Source organism: Nicotiana tabacum, chromosome 17 (genome assembly GCF_000715075.1).
Source record: "Nicotiana tabacum cultivar K326 chromosome 17, ASM71507v2, whole genome shotgun sequence".
NCBI lineage: Eukaryota > Viridiplantae > Streptophyta > Magnoliopsida > Solanales > Solanaceae > Nicotiana > Nicotiana tabacum.
This window is the reverse complement of record NC_134096.1, coordinates 113,540,910-113,567,475: the sequence shown is the minus strand read 5'-3', so window position 1 is coordinate 113,567,475 and position 26,566 is coordinate 113,540,910. Positions and strand designations below refer to the sequence as shown.

The 26,566-nt window shown below is 37.9% G+C and overlaps 1 protein-coding gene across 1 annotated transcript; it reads left to right on the top strand.

The window, feature by feature from the left end:
* Nucleotides 1–22,624: 22,624 nt before the first annotated feature.
* On the top strand, nt 22,625–26,167 carry LOC107801290 (uncharacterized). Its single transcript, XM_016624596.2, has 3 exons — nt 22,625–24,696; nt 24,927–25,017; nt 25,788–26,167. Exons 1-3 carry the CDS (start codon nt 22,744–22,746, stop codon nt 25,976–25,978), a joined length of 2,235 nt encoding a protein of 744 aa, XP_016480082.1. The 5' UTR covers nt 22,625–22,743; the 3' UTR covers nt 25,979–26,167.
* The last annotated feature ends 399 nt before the right edge of the window (nt 26,168–26,566 follow it).

Genomic DNA, 26,566 nt, shown 5'->3' with positions numbered 1-26,566 from the left:
CATCTCGGAATCCTATAAAACTCACAAAATTCGACAACCCATTCAATTACGAGTCCACCCATACCAATTTTATCAAATTCCGATAACAACTCGACCTCCAAATCTAAAATTATTGTTCTTGAAAAGTTTTGCAAAAATCTTGATTTCTTCCATTTAAATCCGAAATAAATGATGAATATAACCATGGATTTATGAAATATAATCACTTTTGGATATAGGACACTTACCCAAGTCGAAGTCGTGAAGAAATCCTCAAAATCGCCCAAGAACCGTGCTCCAAAAATCCAAAACGAAATGAAGGAAATGACCATTTTTTGGTCCTTAAGTTTCTGCCCATCCGTCACTAAAAGCCCATTTTCCGTCACTAAAAGTCCACACCAGAACTTGCTTGCACCAACAATTATTTTTTTTTACTAAAAAGGCTCTAACTCCATCATATGAACTCGAAATTCGATGATTCTTGTTCCTATGAGTCACAAATAATAATAATACGAACCTAGTCGTTCAATCAAGACTCAATTAGGAGCTCATTTGCTCAATGCGATACCAATTTCGCTCGTTAAACAATTAACTCATGTTATGAGCTAAAAACCCAATCGCGACTTGATGAAATTAAACCAAACTTTTCAGATCACCCCTATAATTCATTATCAAAATCTTGAAAGTCTCAAAATCGAATTTTTATCTCTAGAACTAAAAATGGACCTTTGGATCATTACATGCTTATGCTGAAAACATCAAACTCTTCCAAAACACTTCCCCGACAGCCTGTAGTATATCAACCATAACTTCTTGTACTCAAATCCAACTGCCAAACAGTTTAAATTTTTGCAAACTAGATACAAAGAGCTACAACTTTCATGTTTTCCTCATTGCCTAGCTCCTTATAAATTGCGAGATATAAGCTCCAAAAGTCAGCCGTGTGCAACAGAAATTTCTGGCGATGCACAGTGCTGTAGCCAAAATCTGCAGTACCATCTTCAGTCAATCGATCATAACTTTTTGTACAAATACCATCTTCAGTCAGCTCTACGCATCAGAAATTTCGCACATTGCTGTAAAAAAACCAACAGTAAAAAATGATCCGAAACTCACCCGAGGCCCTCGGGAACTCAACCCAATACACCAAAAAGTCTTAAAACATCATACTAACTTATTTGAAACCTCAAATCACATAAAACAACGCTAAAACCACGAATCATACCCCAATTCAAGCTTAAGGAACTTAAGAATTTCCAACTTCTACATTCAAATCCGAAACCTACCAAATCAATTCCGCTTGACCTCAAATTTTGCACACAAGTCATAAATAACATAACGGATCTATGAAAAGTTTTAGAATTGGATTCCGACTCTGATATCAAAAAGTCAACTCCCTGGTCAAACTTCCCAAAAAATCAACTTTTGCCATTTCAAGCAAAATTTCACTACGGACTTCCAAATAATTTTTCGGGCACGCTCCTACGTCCAAAATCACCATACGGAGGTATTGGAATCATGAAAACTCCATTTCGGGGTCGTTTACATATAATTCACCATCCGGTCAATTATTTCAACTTAAGCTTCCAAAACAAGAATTGTTCTTTCAATTAAATCCTGAATCATCCGGAAACCAAACTTGACCACCCTCGCAAGTCATAATACACATTTCAAAGCTGCTCGAGACCTTAAGTCATCGAACGGAAAGTAAATTCTTAAAATAACAAGTCGGGTCGTTACATCCTCCCCCTCTTAAAACATACGTTCGTCCTCGAATGTGCCAAGAATTATTCTGAGGACATTAAATTTCTTGAGTGTGTTATTACATACATACTCGCGGTTGATTCTACGTCACCACAATTTAGCATGGGTCCGACAATACCATCTCAGTTGAGATTATTTCTTTTATCCTCATTTATAAACTTTAAAGCCAACTTCTTACACTCCAATTAATTTCAAAAGGCCTTATTATCACATCAACGCATGGTATTAGTTTCAATAAGCTTTAGCAACTCGTGCCAACGCACACATCAACGTATGCCCATAATAACATCTCTGGTCATAATAGTTGTTTATAATTAATTCCAGCATCCTCAATTAATCTCATATTAACTAAAATCTCATTTAAAATTTTTGCAACACTGATAGCAACACGCGAGGCGTGAAGACCTCATAATTATTTATCTGAATTAATGAGTCGCATTTAACACCACCTGAGTACTCACCTTATAGGCTAAAACGTAATGTTTACAACACGAATATGCAATAAATATGCACAGAAACATATAAAAGAATTATCAAATAAGCTTATTAGGCATGACTCCCCATTAATACTATAGTTCAAATTTAATTTCACAAAGGGAGAATTTAAACTCATAAATTTTTTACCACAAGGACCTCGTCCTTCTATAACTTCCACCGCGGCTTGTAGCCCAGTTTAAATATTTCACATCATATAAAAATGTGAGGATCTCGTCCTCAACTATGAATCACAAGTATTTTGCACATTGTGCCAACTGAAATTTTTCGATTTCCTTTCTTTATTCTTTTTAATTAATTCCGTAAACAATTTTCACAACACATAATGAACCCCCATACCAATAGGGCATGTAACTCATAAAATTGAACTCAATTATTCCGAAATCACATCAAAACCCACTATAGTGAGTAATAGAAAGTCGCTTTTGGACTCATAGCTCTCAGTAGTGTACAAAATAAAATGATAGGCATGGGCTAATACCATCAAATCTCCCAACAGGGATAAACACATAAATAGGTTTCGGATTTACGAAGCTCACCCATAAATGGAGCATAATAGGAGGACTCGACTCGACTCGATACTCAGAACCGAATCAAACTAAGGAAAATATTCCTTTATAACAAATTAGGATCGTACCTGTAACAACACCATCTAGTGTAGAAGCCTGAGCCATACCATATCAATTATATCATTGGGTCGAGCCTCCCCCTCTAGGGTGCCCTTTACCCGCCTGTCCTCTACCCCTAATTGACTGTGTATGTGGGGTAATAACTGGAATAGAGCTTGTAGCCTGAGTATTCTGATAAAATTTGCCTCTCCTAAATCTGGGACAATCTCTCATGATATGCCTAGTATCACCACACTGATAACAACCCCTTTGCAGGTTTGGCTGCTCATACTGAGTTTATGCCAGATAACTAGAATAACAATTATAGGAACCATGTGTCGGTAGTGCATTAAAAGAACTTACTGGAGCACCCCGAGTATTCTGAAATTATTTACATGACCCCGCTGATAATGAAATATAGAATTATTAAGGACGCGAAAATATCGCAAGTCCCAGCATCATCCCATACAAATCTCAGCTCTTAATCATATACAAGTTTCAGAGAACCTTTCAATACCACATAAATACATCCCAGGCCAAAACTGATATAACACATGACCCTGCAATTTGATTATTGATAGTGGACTCCCCTCACTTGGCGCGAAGCCATAGGACACATTCCGATGATCCACAATACTAACCTTCATCGCTCGTATGACACCGGTCATAAGACACCTCAAACCATTTATTTTGCGCATGTCGTGACCGTTAAACTCGCTTCCTCCAGTGTCTTGGCTGCTAGTATGTATCCTTCACTAAATAGAAGTCCCATACAAACCACATAGTCTCTAATACCACCAACTATCTTCAGATATATATCTACCTCGTGGCCCTACCACGATTGTGACAATTAGGCAACTAATTAAACCTTCTTAAGATCGTACTTATCAACCATATGTCAGAACCTGCTGCACCCCCATGTGCACAACTGAATGATCTCTCAATATTTCTGCATCCTCGATCTGGACAACACGTGGTAACAATGGTTGAGCAACCCTGGCTCCCTTATAACCCCTTTGTAGTATCACGAACTGTTTGCGCATAGTTGATACCGAGTGCGTAATTTCATACACGAGTGGATGCAAAAGAACATAAGATACATGCTTCAAGCTGAATAAATGTCGCACAATAAGGAATGAAAGAAGTTAAAAATTTTCTACTAGCTCTGTAGCCTCTCGAAGATAAGTACAGACGTCTCCGTACCGATCCGCAAGAATCTACTAAACTCATTCATGACTCGTAGAACCTATGAACCTAGAGCTCTGATACCAACTTGTCACGACCCAAAATCCCGCCACAGGTGTCATGATGGCACTTAGTCTCTAAGACTAGGTAAGCCGATTATAATAACAATTCAAGCCATTTTTTTATATATATAAACCAACAGTGGAAATAATTACAAATATAACAATCTCCCAAGACTGGTAATACTGAGTCACGAACTCTAACTGAATACATAAAATGATCTCAAGGATCGAATACTCAATACTGTTTGATTAATAATTAACAGTACAATAAAATGAAAAGACTTCAAGGGACTGCGACGACCAAGCAACTCTACCTTGAATCCTTGCGATCACACTTTAACTCTGTCCGAGTCTGATAGCTCCAATACCTGACTCTGCACAAAAATGTGCAGAAGTGTAGTATGAGTACACCACGGTCGGCACCCAGTAAGTATCAAGACTAACCTCAGTGGAGTAGTGATGAGGTACAATCGAGACACTCACTAGTCTAATAACCTGTGCAATATAGTACACAAAAATAATATGAAACAAATAACAATGATGGCAATAATAATCAACCAGTGATATACACAGTAGGGCGACAAGAACACTATAAATATTGCACAACAAAAAATGAATACAAATACAACCAATTAATCAAATCCTTCTAATATAAATCTTTTGCCTATATGTTTTTAAAATAGAAATCTTCAGGATATAATACTTTCAAATAAATCTCTTTCAAATCTCTTTCCTTCAAATAAATATCTTTCAAATAAAATTCTTTCAAATAAATCTCTTTCGAATAAAAGTCACCCTGTGACACAGCATTTCAAAATTATAAAATATGGGTCTCAGCCCACTTTCATATTTTCACGGCACCTCGTGCCAATTTCTCTATCACAACCGCACGAACAACTCACGTTCCAAATATCATCATCATTTAACCACGGCACCTCGTGCCCACATTTCATATCACAATTGCACGGATAATTCACGTGCCAATATCATCATTACTTACTCACGACACTTCGTGCCCACATTTCATATCACAACTGCACGGACAGTTCACGTGCCAATATCATCATTATTTACTCACGGCACCTCGTGCCCACATTTCATTTCATAATCCGCCTGGAAACAACCACAGGCTCCCAATTTCAACATAGATCAGACTATTATCAATTTATCAATAACAAGGCAAATTGCACAAGGTATAAAAATAAACACAAGAAAAATCACAACATCACATAAAAATTACCAACGCAATAACCCGACATCATCACATATCATCCCTGACAATAGCCACCCTTATCTCTCCTATAGCCACCCTTATCAATCCTATAATAGCCTCCCTTATCCCTCCGCCCTGACAATATCAATAACCACCCTTATCGCTCCTCTAGCCACCCTTACCTCTCCTATAGCCACCCTTATCGCTCCGCCTAGACAATATCCCAACACACATAACAACGATGAAATGCCACCCTTATACCCACATAATATCAACAGTGAAATGCCACCCTTATATCCTCAAAATAATAACTCAAATAACACAATAATTTACACGGAATATTATCACGGCAACATAACAAAATCAATTCATATCACAATTTGCCCAATGGCCACAACCAATTTTAAAGATATAACAAAATCAATTAATTTCACAACAAATAGCCCAAGGCTCCACACAATGTGTATAATACCTCAAAACAATAATAGAGATGAAAAATACTCAGTATAGGGCAACGCCTTCATTAATCCAAATTCTTGATAATTATATAACGCCTAGGTTTAAACTTATTTCATTAATTATTTGCAGATGAAAAATTCATAATATAATTATTTTCAGGAAATATCAAATCACCAAACTCACGGAATTCACATAAATATACAAGAAATAACCACATCAAATTGTCATATGAAAACAAATTCAACAAACGCGAATTGAGGCATGGCAAATAGATGATTTAATAAATGCCAACAATTATCCAATTTACTACACAATATGCCTAACACTTTAACCCAATCAATTTTGCACATATAAGCCCGAGTACGTACTCGTCACCTTGCGTACACGGCTTTTCACATTTCACAAATGGCACATAAGACTCGATGCCTAAGGGGTAATTCCCCCACTCAAGGTTAGGCAAGATACTTACTTTTTAAAGTTAGGACGATATTCCAAAATTGCCTTCTTTCTTGAATTGACCTCCGGACAGCTCAATTTTATCCAAATTAATTCAATTCAGTCAATACTAATTATAGGAATTAATTCCATATGAAAATATTAATTTTCCAACAAAATCCAAAATTTAACTCAAACATTGTCCGTGGGGCCCACGTCTCAGAATCCTATGAAACTCACAAAATTCGACAACCCATTCAATTTCGAGTCCACTCATACCAATTTTATCAAATTCCGATAACAACTCGACCTCCAAATCTAAAATTATTGTTCTTGAAAAGTTTTGCAAAAATCTTGATTTCTTCCATTTAAATCCGAAATAAATGATGAATATAACCATGGATTTATGAAATATAATCACTTTTGTATATAGGACACTTACCCAAGTCGAAGTCGTGAAGAAATCCTCAAAATCGCCCAAGAACCGTGCTCCAAAAATCCAAAACGAAATGAAGGAAATGACCATTTTTTGGTCCTTAAGTTTCTGCCCATCCGTCACTAAAAGCCCATTTTCCGTCACTAAAAGTCCATACCAGAACTTGCTTGCACCAACAATTATTTTTTTACTAAAAAGGCTCTAACTCCATCATATGAACTCGGAATTCGACGATTCTTGTTCCTATGAGTCACAAATAATAATACGAACCTAGTCGTTCAATCAAGACTCAATTCGGAGCTCATTTGCTCAATGCGATACCAATTTCGCTCGTTAAACAATTAACTCATGATTTGAGCTAAAAACCCAATCGCGACTTGATGAAATTAGACCAAACTTTCCAGATCACTCCTATAATGTGAAAGTCTCGAAATCGAATTTTGATTTCTAAAACTAAAAATAGACCTTTGGATCATTACATGCTTATGCTGAAAACATCGAACTCTTCCAAAACTCTTCCTCGACAGCCTGTAGTGTATCAACCATAACTTCTTTTACTCAACTCCAACTGTCAAACAGTTTAAATTTCTGCAAACTAGATACAAAGGACTACAATTTTCATGTTTTGCTCATCGCCGAACTTCTTATAAATTGCAAGATATAAGCTCCCAAAGTTAGCCATGTGCATGGAATCATGAAAACTCTATTTCGGGGTCGTTTACACATAATTCACCATCCGATCAATTATTTCAACTTAAGCTTCCAAAACAAGAATTGTTCTTTCAATTAAATCCTGAATCATCCGAAAACCAAACTTGACCATCCTCACAAGTCATAATACAAATTTCAAAGCTGCTCGAGACCTTAAGCCACCGAACGGAACATAAATTCTTAAAACGACAAGTCGGGTCATTACACTACAGAACTTATTTGATGTTCTTTCAAATTAAAGAACAAAATATTCTCAAAATTTACAAGAAGATTTAAGTAATTACTTTGAAAATTTTGAGAATATTTTGTTCTTTACTTAGAAATAGTAAGAGTGCATTGTGTTGTACCCGGCATCCTAAGCACATAATCCATCCAATTACGTACAAACAGCCCACATCAACCATAAAAGACAAGAGATCTGTCGAAAACCACCTAATACAAATAGACAACTTTTAGACTCTTTTTCTCAAAAGCACACTCATTTCCCCAAAAATAATGACTCTTAAAAGAGTAAGATTTTCAATTGGACCTCGAAATAAAGGAATGTACACAACAATTGAAACAAAATATAACTCAATACTTGTAACTATATATATCCAAAAGCATATCGAAAACAATTTTGGTTAGGAACCCTATATCGGAAAGTAAGCAAAGACGATATAGAGCAAATAGATGTCACGACCCAAAACCTAACCCATTATGATGGCGCTTATCGTGATACTAGGCAAGCCGACCTTTCCAAAATACTTTCAAAATTTAACAGAAATGAATTAAGATATTATAAATAACCGGAGTCTTTCGTAGAAACGGGGGTAAAACCCAAATAAAATATAAGTGCGGAAAAATAGCTCGACATCGGGGTGTCACTGAGTCATGAGCATCTAACAACCAATCTAGAAACATAGTCTACTACAGTTTGTGCCAAATGCCAATACAAGAGAGAAAAGATAATACAAAAGGAGAAACAAGGACTGCGGACGCCGGCAGCTACCTCGTAAGTCTCCGATAATCAGCTCTCGCACGAACTCAGTGACCGTCAGAACCGTACACATCTAGATATGCACATGAAGTGCAGGGTGTAGCATGAGTACAATTAACTCAGCAAGTAACAAAATTAAATAAGGAACTGAGAAGCAGTGACAAACTATAATAATACAGATCATTTCAAAAGTTTTCAGTAAAGAGAGAACATGCTTTCAAATACGGTGGTATAAGTCAAATCAGTTCGAGCTCAAGTAAAACATATATGAATCTTCCAGAAATTTCACAACAACATCAGATAGCAACTGAGTGCAATAACAAATAAAAGCAAGTACAGCCTCTCAAGGCAGTAGTCACTCAACTCATCTCAACAGCTCATACCCTCGGCTCTCAGCCCTCAATACATACTCTCGATAGGTACCTGCGCTCACTGGGGGGTGTATAGACTCCGGAGGGGCTCCTTCAGCCCAAGCGCTATATTGTTGCGGCGTGCAGCCCGATCCAATATTGTTGCGGCGTGCAACCCGATCCAATATTATTGCGGCGTGCAACCCGATCCAATATTGTTGCGGCGTGCAACTAGATCCATATACCTCACAGCTCACAGCTCGGCACTCAGGCCCTATCTCAGTCACTAACTTCTCCAGCCCCTCATGCTTAGAGAATATCATAATAACCAGGCCAAACAGAAAATACAACAAGTATCAACAAGAAATGAGAGGAAACAGAGATATAACACACAAGTAAGACTGTGACTGAGTACGAGACAACAATTAGCAGTCAATTCAACAAGTATGCGGGTCCCAACAGTGATATCATATGGCCTAAGCATAGTTTCTAACATGAAAGGCAGTCAATTGCTCAAACACAAGGAAAAAAAGTAATAACAATGGCTATTCGACTTTACAATCTCACGGGACGGACCAAGTCACGATCTCTCACAGTGCACGCTCGCACGCCTGTCACCTAGCATGTGCGTCACCTCCAAATATTCACATTATACAAATTCTCGGGGTTTTATACCCTCAAAACCTGATTTAAGATTGTTACTTACCTCAAACCGAGCAAATCTCTACTCTGAAATGCTTTTGCCTCTCAAATCGGTCTCCAAACGTCCCGAATCTAGACACAAGTAGAACAATACAATTAATATAGGCTAAAGGGATCAATTCCATAAGAAAAGTACTAAATTATAACCAAAAATCCGAAATTGGCCCGAACCCGGCTCCCGGGCCCACGTCTCAAAATTTAAAAAAATCACAAAACCCGAAAGCCCATTCACTGACGAGTCTAACCATACCAAATTTACTCAAATCCGATAACAAAATCCTATTCAAAACCTCAAAATCCCAACTCAAGAGTTCTTCCTCTTTTTACCCCAGTTTCTCACCCCAAATCACAAATTAGATGATAAAATTAAAGATGAAATCATGGGATTTAACCAAAACCAAGTAAGAATCACTTATCTCAATCAACTCCACGAAAATCCCTTCAAGAATCGCCCAATTCCGTAGTCTCTAGCTCAAAATATGCAAAACAAAAGGGTTTAAACCCTCGTTTTTGAAATTAATACTGCCTGCCCAGATATCCTTCATCGTGATCGCGGAACATTCCTCGCAATCGTGAAGCACAACTATGCTGCCCCATATTTTTACCCTACGCGATCGCGGTCGCAGATCACTGCCTCTCATACCTACGCTATCGCATCCTGCCTCACGCGATCGCATAGAGCATTGGCCACATCTCCCCTCCTGCTCAAATCCTTCTACGCGAATGCGACCTTAGCCACGCGTTTGTGAAACACATCTTCGCACACCTACGCGATCGTGTTCCTAACTCTATGATCGCATAGAACAAACTCACCTCTGCCCCAAATAAGCTTACGCGATCGCGAATGAATCCCTGCGATTGCGTACAAGGAAACCGGAACCTGCTGAAACCAGAACTTCAGCTATCAAGCCAAGTCCAAAAATGACCCGTTAACCACCTGAAACTCACCCGAGGCCCCCGGGACCTCAACCAAACATACCAACACATCCCAAAATATCATACGAACTTAGTCGAGCCTTCGAATCACTCAAAACAATATCAAAATACCAATTACACCCGGATTCAAGCCTAAAGAACTTCTAAACTTTCAAATTCCACAAACGACACTGAAACCTACCAAACCACGTCCAATTAACCTTAAATTTTGCACACAAGTCATATTCAACATTACAGACATATTCTAACTTCCGAAATAGGAATCCGACACCGATATCAAAAGGTCAACCCCCCGGTCAAACTTTCCAAAATTAGACTTTCGCCATTTCAAGCCTAAATTAGCTACAGACCTCAAATTCACAGTCCGGACATGCTCCTAAGTCCAAAATCACCCAACGGAGCTAATGGAGCCAACATAACTCCATTCTGGAGTCGTCTTCACACACTTTTGACTACGATCAAAATTCTAAGACTTAGGCTTCTGAACCTGCCTATCTAAGCTTCCGACCTGCCTATCTAAGATCGCCACCGGCTCCTCAACATAAGATAAATCCTTGTCCAACTGGACTGAGCTAAAATCCAATACGTGAGATGGGTCGCCGTGATACTTTAGGAGCATAGAAATATGAAATACTGGATGAAATCCTGCTAGACTGGGAGGCAAGGCAAGCTCATAAGCAACCTCCCCAACACGTCGTAATACCTCAAATGGACCGATAAACCTCGGGCTTAGCTTTTCCTTCTTTCCGAACCTCATAACACCCTTCATGGGTGACACCCGGAGCAATACCCGCTCCCCAACCATAAATGCAACATCGCAAACCTTTCGATCTGCATAACTCTCCTGCCTGGACTGGGCTGTGCGTAGTCTATTCTGAATTACCCTAACCTTCTCCAGAGCATCCTGAACCAAGTATGTGCCCAATAATCTAGCCTCGCCCGGCTCGAACCAACCCACTGGAGACCTACACCGCCTACCATACAGAGCCTCATACGGTGCCATCTGGATGCTCGACTGGTAACTGTTGTTGTAAGCAAATTCCGCTAGAGGCAAGAACTGATCCTACGAACCCCCAAACTCCATCACACACGCATGGAGCATATCCTCTAATATCTGAATAGTGCGCTCGGACTGTCTGTCCGTCCGTCTGAGGGTGAAATGTTTTGCTCAACTCCACTCGAGTACCCAACTCATGTTGTACGGCTTTCCAGAACCGTGATATAAATTGTGTACCCCGGTCAGAGATGATAGATACCGGTACGCCATAAAGCCTGACGATCTCGCGGATATACACTCGAGCCAGCTGCTCGGAAGAATAGGTAGTCATCACAGAAATGAAATGAGCTGACTTGGTCAGTCGGTCCACAATCACCCAAACTGCATCAAACTTTCGCTGAGTCCGTGGAAGCCCAGAAACGAAATCCATAGTGATCCACTCCCATTTCCACTCCGGAATCTCTAACTTCTAAAGTAACCCACCTGGTTACCGATGCTCATACTTCACCTGCTGGCAATTTAGGCACCGAGCTACATACTCCACTATGTCCTTCTTCATTATCCTCCACCAGTAATGTTGTCTCAAGTCCTGATACATCTTCGCGGCACCCAGATGAATAGAATACCGCAAACTGTGAGCCTCCTAGAGAATCAAATCACGCAAACCATCTACATTGGGCATACATAGCCTGCCCTGCATCCTCAATGCACCATCATCCCCAATAGTGACCTCCTTAGCATCACCGTGTTGGACCGTGTCCTTAAGGACAAGCAAATGGGGGTCCTCATACTGACGCTCCCTGATATGATCATAAAGAGAAGACCGAGAGACCACACAAGCCAATACTCGACTCGGCTCAGAAACATCCAATCTAACAAATTGACTAGCTAAGGCCTGAACATCCAATGCCAATGGCCTCTCTACTACTGGAAGATATGCTAAGCTCCCCAAACTCTCCGCCCGGCGACTCAAGGCATCGGCTACCACATTGGCCTTCCCGGGATGGTACAAAATGGTGATATCATAGTCCTTAAGAAGCTCCAACAACCTCCGTTGACGCAAGTTAAGATCCTTCTATTTAAACAGATGATGCAAACTCCGATGATCCGTGTAAATCTCATAATGGACACCATACAAATAGTGCCGCTAATTTTTCAAGGCATGAACAATAGCTGCTAACTCAAGATCGTGGACATGATAGTTCTTCTCATGCGGCTTCAACTGGCGTGAAGCATAAGCAATCACTCTACCCTCCTGCATCAGAACACACCCAATTTCGATCCGTGAGGCATCACAATACGCTGTGTAAAAACCAAAAGCTGATGGTAGAACTAGAACTAGAGTCGTGGTCAAAGCAGCCTTGAGCTTATGAAATCTCTCCTCGCACTCCTCCGACCACCTGAAAGAAGCACCCTTCTGGGTCAATCTGGTCAAGGGCGATGCAATAGATGAAAAAACCTCCACAAAACAACGGTAATAGCCCGCCAAACCAAGAAAGCTCCTAATCTCCGTGGCAGAGGACGGTCTTGGCCAACTCTGCACCGCCTCTATCTTCTTTGGATCCACCTGAATAACCTCGCTGGACACTACGTGTACCAAGAACGCCACTAAACTGAGCCAAAACTCACACTTGGAGAACTTTGCATAAAGCTTCTCCCCTTTCAATCGTTGTAATACAATCCTCAGATGATGGGCATGCTCCTCCTGGCTACGAGAGTACACCAGGATATCATCAATGAATGCAATGACGAACGAGTCCAAATACGGCTGAAACACATTGTTCATCAGATACATGAACGCTGCTAGGGCGTTGGTCAGCCCAAAAGACATCACAAGGAACTCATAATGGACATATCGGGTCCTGAAAGTTGTCTTAAGAATATCTTGGAGAACACCATCGCTCCCTGAAGCTGGTCAAACAAATCATCAATACGCGGTAAAGGATACTTGTTCTTGACTGTGACTTTGTTCAACTGTCTGTAATCAATGCATATTCTTATAGTACCATCCTTCTTTTTCACAAATAGAACTAGTGCACCCCAAGGTGATACGCTAGGCTGAATAAACCCCTTATCAAGGAGTTCCTGAAGCTGCTCCTTCAACTCAGCCGGTGCCATACGGTATGGTGGAATAGAAATAGGCCGAGTGCCCGGCACCAAATCAATACCGAAATCAATATCCCTATCAGGTGGCATGCCCGGCAGGTCTACAGGAAACACATCTGGAAAATCTCGCACCACCGGAACAGAATCAATAACAAGGGCCTCTACACTAACATCCCTCACAAAGGCCAGATAAGATAGACAACCTTTCTCAACCATTCGTTGAGCTTTCAAGTATGAAATCACTCTACTGGGAACATAGTCTATAGAGCCGCTCCACTCAACCCTCGGCAATCCCGGCATCGCCAACGTCACGGTCTTAGCGTGACAATCTAGAACAGCATGACATGGATACAACCAATCCATACCCAAAATCACGTTAAAATCGACCATACTGAGCAGCAAAAGATCCACTCTGGTCTCCAGACCCCCAATGGTCACCACACATGACTGATATACGTGGTCCACAATAATAGTATCACCCACAGGAGTGGATACATGAACAGATGAAACTAGAGACTCACGGGGCATATCTAGATAATGAGCGAAATACGAGGACACATATGAATAAGTGGAACCAGGGTCAAATAATACAGAGGCATCTCTATGGCAAACTGAGACAATACTTGTAATCACAGAATCCGAAGCAATGGTATCTGGTCTGGCAGGAAGAGCATAGAAACGGGCCTGGCCGCCTCCTGATCGGCCTCCTCCTCTCGAGCGACCCCTAGCTGACTGGGCTCTACCCCGGGCTGGCTAAGCAGGTGGTGGAGGGGCTGGTGCTGATGACATAGACTGGCTCCTCTACGGAGCTGGACCTCCCACTATACGGGGGCACTCTCTCCTCATGTGACCAAACTCCCTACACTCATAACAACTCCCTAGTGCTGGTGCAGGGGGCTGAAGGGAGCCCCGAGCACCAGGATAACTGGTAGAAGGACCTGGCATAGGCGAACCCTGACCCGATGAAGCACGGGACGAGCTCTACATTGGGAGGGCACCGAGAGATGAACGACCATGTTGATAACTGTGAGAACCATGGCCAGATGATGCATCATAGTGATCTGGATGAGCCGTCTGAGCATGTCTGAAAAGACGACCTCTACCATGCTGGAACTGACCCCCAGAAGGAGCACCGCTAAATCCTCCCTGTCCACGAGGCCTCTTGGTCTCCCTCTCAACCCTCTCCTGACTATGAACCATCTCAATCTGACGAGCAATGTTGACAACCTCATCAAAAGTAGCACCAGACACTCTCTCTCTGGTCATAAGCAATCACAACTGATAAGTGAGGCCATCTATAAACCTCCTGATCCTCTACCTATCTATGGGAACCAACCAGATAGCATGACGGGCCAACTCCGAGAATCGTATCTCATACTGTGTCATAGACATATCACCTTGACGAAGCTGCTCAAACTGTCTGCGCAGCTCCTCTCTGCGAGACTGAGGCACGAACTTCTCCAGAAAGATAACAGAGAATTGCTGCCAGGTAAGGGGCACTGCGCCGACCGGCCTACGCCTTTCGTAAGCCTCCCACCAACTGAATGCAGCCCCGGAAAAATGAAAGGTAGTGAACGAGACCCCACTGGTCTCCAGAATACCTGTCGTACGGAGTATCCTCTAATACATGTCCAAGAAACCCTGTGCATCCTCTCCCTCTGCACCACTGAAAGATGGAGGCTAGAGTCTCCCAAACCTCTCAAAGCTACGTTGCTCATCCTCAGGCATAACAGGAACCACAAAGTCCTGAGAAGCTGCAACCGACTGGGTTGGGGGTGCCCCCGGTGTCTGGAATCCCTGTACCACCCGCTCTGGTATGCTGGCAGCGGGAGTCTAGCACCTCCCCCGGCCTGAGAAGTGGATGTTGCGGCCGGAACAGAGACCGCCTGAGCAAGATTGGTACAGGCGGTGAGAATCTGAGCTAAGGCCTCCTGAAGGCCTGGAATCACAATAGGCACAGGTGGTGCCTGAGCTGGTGCATCAACAACTGGAATCTGGTCCTGATCTGGAGCAACTGGTGGATCTGCAGGTACTGCCCCAGCTGATGTACGGGCTACACCTCTGCCCCTACCGCGGCCCTGGCTGGTGGTACTGGTGGTTGTCCATCATGCCCGGTAGTATGAGTCCTCACCATCTGTGAGAGAATGAAACAACAAGTGTTTAGTTACTAGAATAAACAGATTCGCACGACAAGAATTCAAGAATGTGGAGTTTCCTAAGGGTTCTGCAGCCTCTCGAAGATAAGTACAGACGTCTCTGTACCGATCCGCAAGACTCTACTAAACCTGCTCATGACTCGTGAGACCTATGTAACCTAGGCTCTGATACCAACTTGTCACGACCCAAAACCTAACCCGTCGTGATGGCGCCTATCGTAATACTAGTCAAGCCGACCTTTCCAAAATACTTTCAAAATTTAACAGAAATGAATTAAGACATTTAAAATAACCGGAGTCTTTCATAGAAACGGGGTTAAACCCCAAATAAAATATAAGTACGGAAAAATAGCCCGACATCGGGGTGTCACTGAGTCATGAGCATCTAACAACCAATCTAGAAACAGAGTCTACTACAGTCTGTGCCAAATGCCAATACAAGAGAGAAAAGATAATACGAAAGGAGAAACAAGGACTGCGGACGCCGACATCTACCTCATAAGTCTCTGATAATCAGCTCTCGCACGAACTCAGCGACCGTCAGAATCGCATACACCTGGATCTGCACATGAAGTGCAGGGTGTAGCATGAATACAACCAACTCAGCAAGTAACAGAATTAAATAAGGAACTGAGAAGCAGTGACGAACTATAGTAATATATATCATTTCAAAAGTTTTCAGTAAAGAGAGAACATGCTTTCAAATACGGTGGTATAAGTCAAATTAGTTCGAGCTCAAGTAAAACAGATATGAATCTTTCAGAAATTTCACAACAACATCAGATAGCAACTGAGTGCAACAATAAATAAAAGCAAGTACAGCCTCTCAAGGCAGCAGTCACTCAACTCATCTCAACAGCTCATACCCTCGGCTCTCAGCCCTCAATACACACTCTCGATAGGTACTTGCGCTCACTGGGGGTGTACAGACTCCAGAGGGGCTCCTTCAACCCAAGCTCTATATTATTGCGACGCGAAACCCGATCCAATATTGTTGCTGTGTGCAACCCGATCCAATATTATTGCGACATGCAACCCGATCCAATATTATTGCGGCATGCAACCCGATCCAAATATATATATAGCCCGAAGGCTTGTTGCGGCGTGCAACCCGATCCATACACCTCGCAGCTCGGCACTCAGGCCCTATGTCAGTCACTAACCTCTCCAGCCCCTCGGGCTCACCGAATATCATAATAACCAACCCAAAGAGAAAATACAACAAGTATCAACAAGAAATGAGAGGACCGGCCGGACGGGTCGTTACAATAGAAGTAAGAAAGAGTATGAAAAAGTACTAACCGTTGTTCTTCGGATTGCGCCCCACTGGCTCCATAGAGAAGATAAGAGAGGATCGAGCCCTGCAAAAAGATTTGTGAGAGCGGGAACTAATTGTACCATTTGAAACAAGGGGAAAAAGAGAGGGAATTTTGCATGGTTCTATAATTTTCAATCTAATATCGAAATTACCCCTAATGTGGAGTTGAAAACCTTGGAAGATGGTGGCCAATATTGTCTTTTTAATATTTTTCTTTTCTCTATTTTATCTTTTCTATTTCCTTTTAATTGTTTAAATAAAAGAAATTTTGGGAAATAGAACTAATTTAATAATAAAACATACTTAAACATAATTGAACAAATTCAAATAAAGTTATTAAAATAATCCATTTGATATTCAAATTGCTAAATATCCTTGATTAGATAAAATGTAACACATTTGTATAATTACTAACATTATTTGTTGAAATTCAAAACCCTAATATTATGAAATAAAAAAATTTTATGTCCATATATTTTGCAATTTACTTTTTCCTTTCACACATATAGACCGGTACATTTGTAAGTTGACACAGGTTATTACCAAGCCATCTCAACTGACCTCTCATTTTATTCTCAATATGTGTTACTTACATCTCTAGCGAATATGATAATTTTTTATCTTATTTAATCTTCTATAACCGCACATCCATATTAGCATTTGTATATCTACAACACTCGTCTTGTGGATATGTTAAACGTTAGCGGTCCAACGCTCTCGACCATATAACACTCTTTACCATATAACATTGTCATTCTTATAATTGTTATGTAAACTTACCGTTCACTTTGATAGCCATCCTTCCATCACATAACATTCAATAGCATTTATTCTATTTTAACATCTAATTATAATTATGAGTAACATCATCGTTTACATTCATTCTCTTGAAATAACGAGCCTAGATATCTAAATTATTTGAATTTTGGTACCGCAACTCTTTCTGGTCTTACCTCAAATTCGCTCTACTCATACCGACTAAACTTGAAGTGTATACATTTATTCTTACTTCTGCGTATCCTAAAACCCTTGCTATCTAAAATACTAGTGTTAGGACCCGCGCGATGCGCAAATAATTTGACAGAATATTAATCATATAAAATTATGATTTAATATATCATATTATTTTAATAGATATTAGTTATTATTTTATTATTTAATATAATGTATAGAAATATAACAAAATCTATACAAAATCAAAGGATACACATCATATAGTAATCAAATAAATTATTTGTTCCTTATTTATTCTTTATTAAATTAGCAAGTACTTAGTACTATACATTTACTGATGTGACTTTTTATTAACTTATCAATTGGCTTAATATTTTGATACTACTTTTTTTTAATAGAACATAGATATATATTTTCTTACTCTAAAAATATTTTTATTTTTAAAAACTTATATACTGTTCAAAATTCTTAAATTATCTAAATTTATCAATAATTTTTTGGAGTGTTATTTATTTATTTTTTATTTTTTAATTAATTCAAAATATAAATATCATAAAATTATCTTTATCCTGCTCTTTTCATAAATTCTTTTCTACTGCAATATTTGATTAGTTTTCTCATTTTGTAGTTTCCTAAAAATTTAAATAATGTAATATTCTTTTCTACTGCAATATTTGATTAGTTTTCTTATTTTGTAGTTTTCTAAAAATTTAAATAATGTAATATTCTTTTTTTACTAAACTATAATTTTGAATTCATCAAAAGTATAAAGGGAAAAGCCTTTTATTATTTATATATATTTATCTTATGCATAATATCATAATAATATCTTTATATTTTTGTATTTTTCATTATGAAATTATGAGTTATATTCATTAACTAAAATTTTCCACATGAGAATTTCAATTAGTATATACATTTTTACGCTATCACTTGAAATTCCTTTTTTTAGTATTCTTCCTTTATAACGTTTTATTTATTATAATTTTAGTTATGTGTATATGTATGAGTTTTGTCATTATAATTCTAATTATAAGTCTTATATATTTTTTATTTTCCCACATTTATATTTTGTTTCCTTTCCCCCCTTGCTTATCTAATTGTATTATCTATTGCTTAATATTATTAAATTGCCATATATTTTTAATAAATTACTAATTTAATACAATACAATAAATATAATTTTATATTACTCTTGAAATTTAACTTGACTTTATCTTGTATGACTTTTTCATTATTATTTTGATAATTAAGTTTATCAATGATATTTTCGAGTATTATTTATTTACTTAATTTTGTCAAATAACGTGGATAGACACATTATATATATTCTCCTTTTTATACATTAATTTTTGCTCTACAATATTTCATTTAGTGTTTATCTATAACACGAATATTATTGTATTATTTTTTTAAATAGATGGTATTGAATTAGTTCAAATGTTAAATAGAGAAGTTCTTTTAATATATGTCATAAATCTACTAATAATTGTAATAATTATATTTATATTATTTTCAATAAGAAATTAAATTGGATTCTTCTTCCTGATTGATTAAATATGAAAGTTTAATTTTTATATTAAGATTACTATATAAGAAGTTAAATTATATCTTTGTCTATTTTATTTATTTATTGAAATTATTGTTTATGTTTTTGTCTTTAGTTTTATCTTATCCATATAGCATATAGCATGACCATATGAATTATTATTCAAAAAACCTTCTCGATCTCCAAAAAACAAATTAGCCTTATCATTTAATATATCTACATTGAAGCTATAGATTTATATATTTTTTTCCTTTTTTAATAGTTTTTCAAAAAATATATAGATATTTATTTATTTTAAATTTAAATTCAAAAAGAGTAATTAATTGTTAACCAACTTAACTAATTTTGTCCTAAAATTTGACAATTGTTAAATTTTTATTGTGATACTTGGCATCATCACAGTGATTTGCTTCTCCTATTCTATATAGATAGTCTTTTTCAAAGTTCAGATTTTTGGTTGAGACCTTAAATTGTGGAGGTTATAACTGCCACAAATTTTATTAAATTGCATTATTTTACGAACCTTCACAATATGCTGCAATTTGTGAAGGTTATAAAAAACCTCTACAATAAGACCGCCACAAAAAAAATTATACAGCGGCAATTAAAAGAAATGCCATAGAATGATCTTATGGTAGGGTTTCTTATGATCCCCACAAATAAACCTCCACAATTAGGCTTATTTCTTGTAGTGTATGCTCATTTTCATTTCTAATTATCTCTTTCCATAAGCCCATATGTATATTCCACATTTGTGAATATGAAGATGATGTGTGCAACTGTGACTTTGCTTCATTCTCTTGTCTTTTAGCCTCTTTCCTTATTTTTCATAATTTCTTCTTCCTACAAGATTTGTTAGAAAATATGCGAGGATGGGATATCATTATTCATATTTTATTTTAAAAAATTTATTTTTTACATATGAAATTACATGAATGATTTATATCCATCACTCGGATAGGTTTTAAAGTGGCGATGCAGAGCACAGATAGGTTCCAAGTGGACATGCAAAGCACAATTAAGTTTCAAATGGCCGTATAGAACACGGTTCGAAGCAGCCATGTAGAGAATGGATAGTAGCCATTCTCAAGTTGCCATGTAGAGCACAAGTAGGTTTTAATAGACCGTGCAGAGCACGGGTAGGTTTCAAGAGGCCGTGTTTTATACGGGTATGTTCCAAGTGGCCATTCAGAACACGGCTAGATTCTAGGTGGCTGTGCAAAGCACGAGTAGATACCAAGTGATCGCGTAGAACACAACTAAGTTCCAAGTATCGTGCAGAACACAGATAGATTTCAAGTGACCGTGCAGAGCATGGTAGGTTCCAAGTCGCCATGCAGAGCCAGGGTAGGTTCCTTTTTTACCAGATGCTTTTGTGAAATCAATCTGGCTCATACAATTGTTGCGCTCGAAAGTTATTCATGCATAATTTCCCACCTTGTTGAGTCATTCATATTTCGATCCATCCTATTCTTTTCTTTTTTTTTCTTTCTTAAAGAGGGATTATTGTGTTATTGAAATCCATGCAGTTGACGAGGGTACTTTGGCAACATAGAATGATCTAAATGAAGGTTCCTCAAGTACGATATGCACTAAAAGATTTCACACTTTGACCTTGACTGACTTGTCACCATTTTATATTTTTGAAAAAAAAGAATTCAATAGGCTAACTTACTCTCGAAAAACGTCCTCTGTATCACGTTAAGAGAAGAGACATAACATAAATGAATTACAGCTTAAAGTTACATTATCAGATTTTGCATTGGTTATTGCTTCAAAGACGATTATATTAGGACCCAAACTGCTCAAAGTTATGATCTATTAGCCCTATATCGTATCGTAAAAATAACACGGCTAGTCAGTTTTCGGAGTGGTAATTCAAAAATAGCCAGCGTTTGCTAAGTCATTAAAAAATAGCCAATATTTTGCTGCAATATGGACCGGTCCAACATAATATACTGGAGATTGGTGCACATGTGTATGAACTTCCAACATATTATGCTGGAACTCCAACACACGAAAAGTTCCAGCATAATATACTGGAGATTGGAGCACATGTGTATGAACTTCCAGTATATTATGTTGGACCGGTATATTATACTGGAACTCAAGTATATTATGCTGGAATATTTTTCGGATTTTGAATAGTATTTTCGTTCAGATTTATCTTTACATGAAAAGTGGCTAAATTTCGATTACTTTTGAAAATATGATTATTTTTCAATTACTACTTGTAAATCTGGCTATTTTTTAAATTTCTGCCTATCGTATCTTATACGAGAGTCAACAACTATTGGACATGGGCTTGACTAGTTGGGCCTTACGAAACTTCACCACTTACACAAAGCATGTGTATCTTGGGCTCTCTCATTGGCCCGCCAGTAGGTATTATTGTAGTGTTTTTTTTTTTGGATGTTACGTTTTTCGAGCCATATGTGAAAACGAACCGATTTGAAACTAACTGGTTTGAAATTCTAGTCTATTTAAGTTACCGATTCTAAATTAATAATTTTTTATATATTTATCGCTTTCTTATGACAAATAATCAAAGGTATTGTGTTTGGCAAAACTCGTATTCTACCTCCTCCCCTAACACCAGCAACAACATGAATACTCGTTACATGTGAAAAGATTCTAGAGTGGAATTTGAAGTTATTATTGGAGACATTATTCGTTTTAAGGATTTGGTTATTGAAGTAGACACAACGAAGAAAAAATTATCTATTCTCGATGTTTAAGCTGAATATAGAGAGATTTGAGCTATCTTTCGACTGTTCTTTTATCAATATGGTGCTGGACTACTAGTCATAACTCATACCTACCTAGGAAGCAAATTTAGAGTAAACCAAGAATGTAATTAAGATGTAAAAGAACATAAAGAAAGTGTGTTGTAAAAAGTTTGAGTCGAACATTGCATGATTTTTATTTTAAGTTAATAAATGGAGAAACTATTGGATATTTTAAATTTTATAAAAATAGATTAAACTTAATTCAAATAATATATTTCTAATGTTAATAATCACATAGTACATATATCACGAATCAGAGGAATAAATTAGTACTATTGATTAGGGATAACATTACTATTTAAAAGAGCATTGTTTAAGAATTAAGAGATCGGGTTTTGATAGATAAAACCAATGATGATAATAAATAAATTCTGGAAAACAAAAGATTATTTTGTAGACAACAATACCCTTATCCGCCATTTTATTCCCCAAAATGCCTGTCTGTCCCAGAAACAGGCTGATGCTACCAAACTCTCAGTTCAGGACCTTCAGCTTTCAGCTGAGGAAACCACAGAGATCGGATTCTTTTCATCCAAATCTCCAATAATATCAATGCTAAAATGAATACCCTTTTTTCAAAAAGATTCAATCTTCAAAATTTCCCTCAAATTTCACCTCAAAATTTTCTCTATCACTTTCCACCACTTCCCAAGAAAACCCCACATCACATTCATCCATTTCCAAGAAAATTTACTGCCAAGACTCTAACTTTGTGCTCTGTTACAGCTTCTGAGTCATTATCTTGTGGTGGTTGGGATGACCCAAGATTAATTAGTGACCCAATTAACCCTGGTGAGTCTAATCAGCTTCACAATTTTCTTAATTCCCTGGGAATTAATGATAAAAAATATGTCTTTGTTTACCTTTTGGGGTTTGTTTGTGCTCTAGCAATTTCAAGGGTGAAAGTTTCCTCAATTATAGTAATTCCAGGTTGTGTTATTGTATTTGCACTTGGGTTTTCAATGGGGTTTGTTAATGGGGGTAAAATGAGCTTAGATAATAATAAGAAATTGCCTCAAGATCAGATTCTTAGAGGTTTTGCTGAGAAATTCAGGAATTTGGTGAATTTTCTTAATGGTTTTGATGTGGAAATTGGTAATTTGAAGAAGGGTGTTAGGAAAGGTATTGAGTTTAATCAAATTACTGTGGATGATTTGCAAGGTTTTGAGAAGATTCTGGAATCTATGAAATTTTCTGCTCTTAATGTTAGAAAGGTTACAGAAGGTTGTATTGAAAGTTTGTCTATTGAGAGTCAAGAGATGGAAAGAAATTTTAGTCAAAAGTCAAGTAAGAAGAAGAAGGAGCCAGGTAAAAATGGCTTTGACTTCTCTCGGATTGCAGCGGGTTTGTTTCAAATGAAGCCGGATTTGAAGTCCAGTAAAATGAAAGATTATGGTGAGATTGAATTGATGGACACAAAGATGAATGACTCCAAGCAAGGGAATATCTTGACTTCTGCTACTAAAGAAAGACATTCAAGTTCACCGTTTGATATGAATCTAGACGGCATTAGTGGCACTTCACGGCACAGTTCTGATAATGACGCGATTAGGCAAGACAAAGTGGGTGGGACATTTGGGAAGGCTGGTAAAACAAATGTAATTTCTGATGAGGATGTTAATTTTTCCGAGATGGATAGTAACACAGTTAATTCAGTTTTCAATAGAGAAGAATATAGTTATCAGACAAGCAGAGTACAATTTATGAGGAACCATCGGGTATCTCATAGAACGAGTCATCCTAGTGAATTTGAATCTTGGGCATCTGATGATGGTTTAGTTGATTCTATGGATTTTAACGTCAATATGGAGCAAACTAAAACTGAAGTGTCATCTTTGCATGAACAGAACGTGGAGAATTTAGAAGGAATAAGTAGCCATTGTGGTGGAAAAGAAAATGATGAAGACACTTACAGACAATTTCTTAGTGAGGAGATGAGAAATCATGAAAAGGAACCATTTATGGATAGCGATGAGGCCTCAAATGAATGTGAATTTGGTTCCTCTCCATCTTCAGTAGGTTCCATTGATTTGCAATTTAATAAGTACCTTACTGAGGCTAATTTTCTAGTAAAAGAAGTGAAGGAATGTTTGAGGAGGCAAGCCAGTGACAGGCATGCGGAGGATGCGCTTTACAAGTCTGCCATATTACTCTCAAAAGCTATAGACATCCGACCCATGAGTTTATTGGCTGTGGGACAGTTGGGAAATACTTACCTTCTTCATGGAGAACTAAAGTTAAGGATCAGTAAAGATTTGAGAGCTTTACTAACTGATACTGTATCAGTATATAAACAGACTAAAATACGTGATGGGCTAGATGATATGGTTCCTAGGAAAGACAAACTTACATCTTATCTTGTAAATGTCTGTGAAGAGTGTGAAGAATTACTTATTAAGGCAGGAAGACAGTATAGGTTGGCCTTGTCGATTGATGGGAATGACGTGAGAGCCTTGTATAATTGGGGCATTGCTCTCTCTTTGCGTGCACAGTTGATTGCAGACATTGGACCTGTAAGCATCTTCCTTGAGATTACTAGGTTTACTTTAAGAAAATTTCGTTGTTCTGGTGGTTTGAACCCAAATATTGTGAAAAAAGGTTAAATCTCATATTTTGGACTAAGTTTAAATTAATAGCATTGCTTAGAGGCTTAGTGCTCTTTTTCCAAAGCAATCACATTGTTTGGGAACTTTTGCTACTGCTTTCATAGTCACAGACTCACAGTTCTTCTGGAAAATTTCAGGGTGCTGCACGTGATGCTGACAAGGTTTTCTTGGCTGCAATTGATAAGTTTGACGCTATGATGTCTAGAGGCACTGTATATGCACCCGATGGTATGAGAAACAGCTATTCTGTTATACTATATTTTGATGGCTTTTATGTGTACTTTTTTGATAAGTTGATCGTTTTTTGAGTGTACTAATCCATGGTCTTCTTTCTTTCTGTCTGTCTTTTTTCTTTTAAATTTAATAAGAAAAGTAGGAAAAAATATTCACCGTCACTGTTGAGAATTCTGGACTTATAATCGTTCCAACTTCCAACCATGACCATTTTTTAACTCTTCTCTTCTTCTTCCTCTCTTTCGCTGTGGAACTTAACATGCTTACAAGTAATGAAATCTATCAAAAATAAAGGAGCTTTCACTCCCCCTTCTTTCTTCTGAAGTTCCAAAATGTGTTGACTATTAACTAAAATAAGAAAGCAGGTGTATCTCAGGGCCAGCTGATTACACCATTTGACGGATATCCTGGATAAACTTATGCACACTCTTTTTTAATCTTTTCTTACAGTCTCTTTCTACTTTCTTCTTTGCTAAGCTTGAAATGGTAAAACATATGTGATATATTTGGTGAACTTGGAGTTGTAGATAACAAATGAACTAGAAAGAGCGCGTGGCAAAACAAATACCATCCCCCTCCCCACATTTGAGCTGTTAATAGTTGTTTTCATGAAGTATTGAGCTGGTCATTATATAGCTAGGCTTTAATGTACGAGTAGCATCAGCATCATTAGTGTTGTGTTATTTCCCAAGAGAAGGAGAATAGAAGAGTTCAGTTTTGGATTACTTGACATGCGGGCTTAAAACAATTTTTTCTTTGTACAGCTCTTTTCAGATGGGCCACAGCATTGCAGCACAGATCTCGCCTACGGCCTAGAACTAGTAGAGAGAAGGTGAAGTTATTGCAGCAGGCTCAAAGGTTATATCAAGACGCCCTTCATATGGACTCCGATAACCTTCAAGCACGAGAGGCCTTGTCATCCTGCATATCTGAGCTCAAGTACTGGTATAGATAGTCATATCATGAATGTTAGTTATCCTTCTTTTTCACCATTTTGATAATATTAATTCCTTGCATAAGACAAGCTTACAGATTTGGCATTACCGTGTGGTCGAGATAATGAGGAGTGAGCTATTTCTTTTCCTCAAGCCTTGCTAAATAACAAAGTTCTTACTCATCTATCAAAAGATTGACAATATCAGAAGGAAACTCTTCTTGATTAGCAAACCAGTCAATTCCTACCTGCTATACTTGGTCAATTCTATTTTAAGTCCTTTTAATTTACTCCAATTATATATCTAAAATTGGAAAAGGCAACTCTATCAATTAGGCTTGTAAAGTCTGCTAAAGCTTTTAATTTTTCATATATCTGCCCATGATAACTACTAGCTTCATTTTAAGGTGTATTCTACATATTTAGTAGTGCTATTAGCAGTTTTATTTAAACGTTTTTATGGCTATTTTTTCGAATTGTGCATAATTCTTTTCGCTTTTCCTTTATCTCATTGATCATCACTAACATCACTAGTGATATCACTAGAGGTTGATAACTAAATGCAACTACTTGCTAAATTGGAAAACCAAAACTAACTTATGTTTACAT